At 32.1% G+C, this 5000-nt stretch overlaps 1 protein-coding gene across 1 annotated transcript in view; it reads left to right on the top strand.

The window, feature by feature from the left end:
* Positions 1 to 5000, top strand: part of LOC137642364 (prostaglandin G/H synthase 2-like) — a 34268-nt gene that overhangs the window by 3371 nt on the left and 25897 nt on the right. Inside the window, exon 2 of the mRNA XM_068374857.1 lies at positions 3195 to 3302. Within this exon, the coding sequence (XP_068230958.1) occupies positions 3195 to 3302 (108 nt within the window). The remainder of the gene's footprint in view (positions 1 to 3194; positions 3303 to 5000) is intronic.

The raw sequence follows: 5000 nt of genomic DNA, 5'->3' as shown, positions 1-5000 counted from the left end.
GTAGCCACTGAACAATTACAGTGCAGCAGTTAACCCCTTGGGTGAAGAAGAATTGTTTGCTAATCTCAGTGTTGTCAGGTGTATGAGGACAGAGGAGAATCTGTAAAGAGTAGGCCAGGCTATTCGGTGTATGTGTAAGGAAAGGGAAAGTGAACCGTAACCCGAGAGAAGGATCCACTGTAGTACTGTCTGGCCAGTCAATGGACCCCGTAACTCTCTAGCGGTAGTATCTCAACGGGTGGCTTGTGCCCTGGCCAACCTGCTACCATGCAGTTCGTGAAGAAAGCAGCTTATGTGGGAGTTAATAGTTGGCGTGAGTTGAGTGCATATTAGGGAAACATGTAAAGACCAGGTGGGAGTATTAGATGAAGAATGTGTTTGTAGGCGACATTGCTTATTTGCAAAGGGTTCTATATTTGTTTGTTTGTGTGAATAGTTCTGTTTATGGCCATCTGTGATGGATATTACGAATTCACTTATTTGTTTTAAATGAAAAATGCCGTTTTTCTCATTTTCTTTTTAGTTCTTCCTTCAAAATATGCTGCTTTTTAATATAAATACCTTTAGTTTGTGATCATACATGGAAATAATACTGTTTGTACCATGTTTTGAATATGTGTTCACAGTACTCCATCACGGTAAGCCTACAACTCTTGAACAGCGAAATATAATGAATTATTATTATTATTATTATTATTATTAGTAGTAGTAGTAGTAGTAGTAGTAGTATTTTCATTATTATTTGTATTATTATTATTATTATTATTATTATTATTATTATTATTATTATTATTTGTGTTATTATTATCATCATCATCATTATTATTATTATTATTATTATTATTATTTATAGCTAAGCAACAACTCTATTTGGAAAAGCAAGATGCTATAAGCCCAAGGGCTCAAACAGGGAAAAATAGCCCAGTGAGGAAAGGAAATTAGGAAAAACTACAAGAAGTTGAAGAACAACAATAACATTAAAATAAATCTTTCATATATAAACTATAAAAACTTGAACATAACAAGCGAACAAAAACTTCAAATTAACAAGAGGAAGAGAAACCAGATAGAATAGTGTGCCTGAGTGTACTCTCAAGCAAGAGAACTCCAACCCAAGACAGTGGAATAATCCAGTGGTTGTCTTGCCCACTGAATGCATAATGTATAATTACAGTCCTCTGTAATTTTACATCACAGAAATAACAATAAAAAGAGTTAGATTAGATATAAATGGAAATAAAAAGAAATATGGAAAAAAATATTTGAAATGAATGAAAGATGAAAAGAATATTAGGAAACATATTAAAAAGAATTAAAACATAAAATTTAAAAAACCCAAAGAATTTATAAAAAAAAAACGGTTTGAAGAAATATAGATTAAATGAAAAGAAATATTAGAAAATTTATTAAAAAGAAATTAGAAATAAAATAAAAGATAAATATAAAAAAATATTTTAAAAAATATTAAAAACACTTTCTTGAATTAAAAAGAAATATTAAAAACCCTTTCGTGAAATGATTGGCAATAAAGTGATAGTCAGATGTTTCTTATGGATTACTCTGGCAATTATTAAAAAAAAAGTATTGATAGGAATATTGTTTTTTTATAGATTACTCTGGTAATTTTAAGAAAATCATTTACAGAAATATTAAAAACCCTTTCGTGAATTAAGAAAAAAATTGTTAAAAACCCTTTCGTGAAATGATGGTTTTTGTTTAGATTACTCTGGCTATTATTAAAAAAAAGTATTTATAGAAATATGGAAGACCCTTTCGTGAAATGAAAAAGAAATATTAAAACCCCTTTCGTGAAATGAGTTACAATAAAGCGGAAGTCAGATGTATTTTTATAGATTTCTCTGCATTGCCAACAAAAGCAGGGTTGCCAACTCCTAATCAACAGAAGCTTTAAAAGGCCAGCTCATTAGTAGAAAAAGGCCAAATATATAGTATTCAAGACTAGCCTTTTTTCATATTACTAAAGGCCAAGCAATTTAAAATAAAAAGCCCAAATTTGAGGTTTTTGGCCTGAAAAAAAAGGTCAAACTGACAACTTCAAGACCCGCCTTTTTTTCATATTACTAAAGGCCAAGCAATTTGAAATAAAAAGCCCAAATTTGAGGTTTTTGACCTGAAAAAGGTCAAACTGACAACCCTGAACAAAAGCACAAGCAGAGGTTCTTTGCCACGTGAGGAAAGCTTTCACAGAACCAGTTTATATCTAGATATTCTCGCAACGTCCGATGTAAATGAATCCGTGAGTGTGTGAAATAAGACATCGACGCCAACTGGTCTTGGGCACAGTGTTGCCAGATGGGTTAGTCTAAAAATCCCTAAAACTCGTGATAAAAAATCCCCAAAACCGCCCAAAAATCCCCATTTCCAGAAATATACTTTCTTCTAATATAGAAATTACTCACTACAGTTCATGTAATTGTAAGTCAACTAATTGCAACAATATAAAGGTTTACTCATCTCTGTTTCTTCTTCCAAGAAACATGTACAGAATATCGTCACCAGTCATCCCAAATCCCCAAATCTAAGGATAAATTCCCAAATGTAAGGAGAAATCCCCAAATCTAGGGATAAATCTCCACATCTGGCACCACTGCTTGGGCATTGTAATGTAGGCAGTTTGTATCATACAACTTCATCTACTGACTTGGGTTAGAGTTCTCTTGCTTGAGGGTACGCTCGAGCACACTATTCTATCTTGTTTCTCTTTTTATTGTTATTTTCGTTTTTATAGTTTATGAAAGATTTATTTTAATGTTATTGTTCTTATACTTCTCTTGTAGTTTTTCCTTATTTGCTTTCCTCACTGGGCTATTTTACCCTGTTGGGACCCCTGTGCTTATAGCATCCTGCTTTTCCAACTAGGATTGTAGCTTAGCAAATAATAACTACACCAACAATAATAATAATAATAATAATAATAATATAATAATAATACATACATACATACATATACCAAGGCACTTCCCCAATTTTTTTTTTTTTTGGGGGGGGGGGGGCAGGCGGGCTAGCCGACATCAGACAAATGAAAAAAAAATACTACTACTACTACTACTACTACTACTACTACTACTACTGATAATAATGATAATGATAATAATAATAATAATAATAATAATAATAATGTATTTTAACCCATTAGAAGCTCGTGAACCTTCACAATAAATGTTTCCTTTCAGATCGACTCTGGACTGCCATTCTATCCTTATCTGTGGTCGTCCTTGTTGTGAGTACCAGCTATCGATTGGCCAATGTCTGTTTGACGGAAGAAGAAACAGCAGCTTTGGGTGAGTCTTAATCTTCAGAATCTTGCATGATATTATGTTGAGTATCTATATTATCATAAATATGTAAAGATATTAATACAGGATGTTTTATACATAAATACATACATACTATGTTATGTATGTATGTATATATATATATATATATATATATATATATATATATATATATATATATATATATATATGTATATATATATATATATATATATATATATACATATATATATATATATTTATATATATACATATATATATACTGTATATATATATATATATATATATATATATATATATATATATATATATATATATTATATATATATATATTATATATATATATATATATAAATTGTTTTACGCAACTTCCTCTCTCTCTCTCTCTCTCTCTCTCTCTCCTCTCTCTCTCTCTCTCTCTCTCTCTCTCTCTCTCTCTCTCTCTCTCTCTCATAGACTGCCCCTTTTTACAGTTTCCAGCAATGTATAAAACCCAAATTTCTTTCTAAATGCAAGAAAATTCAGATTTCTTCCAAAATTCAAGTTTTTATGTCACCACAAACTAAGAAAAAACAAATGAAAAAAATCAATAAAAACTGAACTTTTGATCTAAAAGTTGATTTAACCAGTGAAAGATTTCAACTCAAGCTACTCTGCAAATTCATTTTTACGAAATAATGAGATATATATAAAGAATTATCTGCTCGAGCAGAAAGAGAATAAAAATGGAAGCCTTCCCAGAAAGAACAAGAGAGGCACTCAGTAGAATGCAAAGCTCCGCCGCGGCAGCTTATTTCTCAACCTTTTGCTCCACCTTGACCTTGACCTTTGACCTTAACATATATTAATTGGTGAGGATTTTCATGCACTCAAATATGAACCAAGTTTGAAGTCTCTGTGACAATGATGTCAAAACTTATGGTTGATTACGTGAATTGGACATTTTGCTAGACCTTTGACCTTGACCTTCCAAAATTTAATAATTTCCAGCTTTTTACATAACAGCTAATCCGTACAAGTTTCATATCTCTACGATTAAAGTTGTGGTCAGGGATCTGTTCACAAATAAACACACACACACACACACAAATAAATAAACACACAAATAGGGGGGTAAAACATAGCCTCATTTCAACTTCATTGGCGTGAGTCCTGGCTCAAGAAAAATTTGATCTTCTGAAACAGAAACTGAACTGTTCAAGTTACAAATGAATCCTTAAAAAACTGAACTGGTGGAAACAAACGATGTATCTAAGAGCCATTACTTGTGACCGGAAAGCACTTATCTAAGGCAACAGACAAGCATTTATGTCCCCCGATAAGGATAGCGTTACTGTTATTGCTAAAGAACGAATTTTTACTCCTATTGACAGATTAATTTCTTTTCCATCATTATTGTTATTATTTTTATTAGCTAAGCTACAACCCTATAGTCAATTCTTTTTAGTGAGGCAGATTTGCATCGATTCACAGGGGTGCCCGTTTAGCTCAGAAAAGTTTCTTGATCGCTGATTGGTTGGACAAGAAAATTGTAATCAATCAGATAGCTGGAAACTTTTCGGAGCTAAAAGAGCACCTCTGCGAGTCCGTGCAAATGCGCCCTCATTAAAAGAAATTGAGTATAGTTGGAAAAAGCAGGCTGCTATAAGCCCAAGGGCTCCATCAGGAAAAATAGCCAAGTGAGAAAAGAAAATAAGGAAACAC

This window comes from Palaemon carinicauda, chromosome 6 (assembly GCF_036898095.1).
Source record: "Palaemon carinicauda isolate YSFRI2023 chromosome 6, ASM3689809v2, whole genome shotgun sequence".
NCBI classification, from domain to species: Eukaryota; Metazoa; Arthropoda; class Malacostraca; order Decapoda; family Palaemonidae; genus Palaemon; species Palaemon carinicauda.
This window is presented reverse-complemented; position numbering and strand designations above follow the sequence as displayed.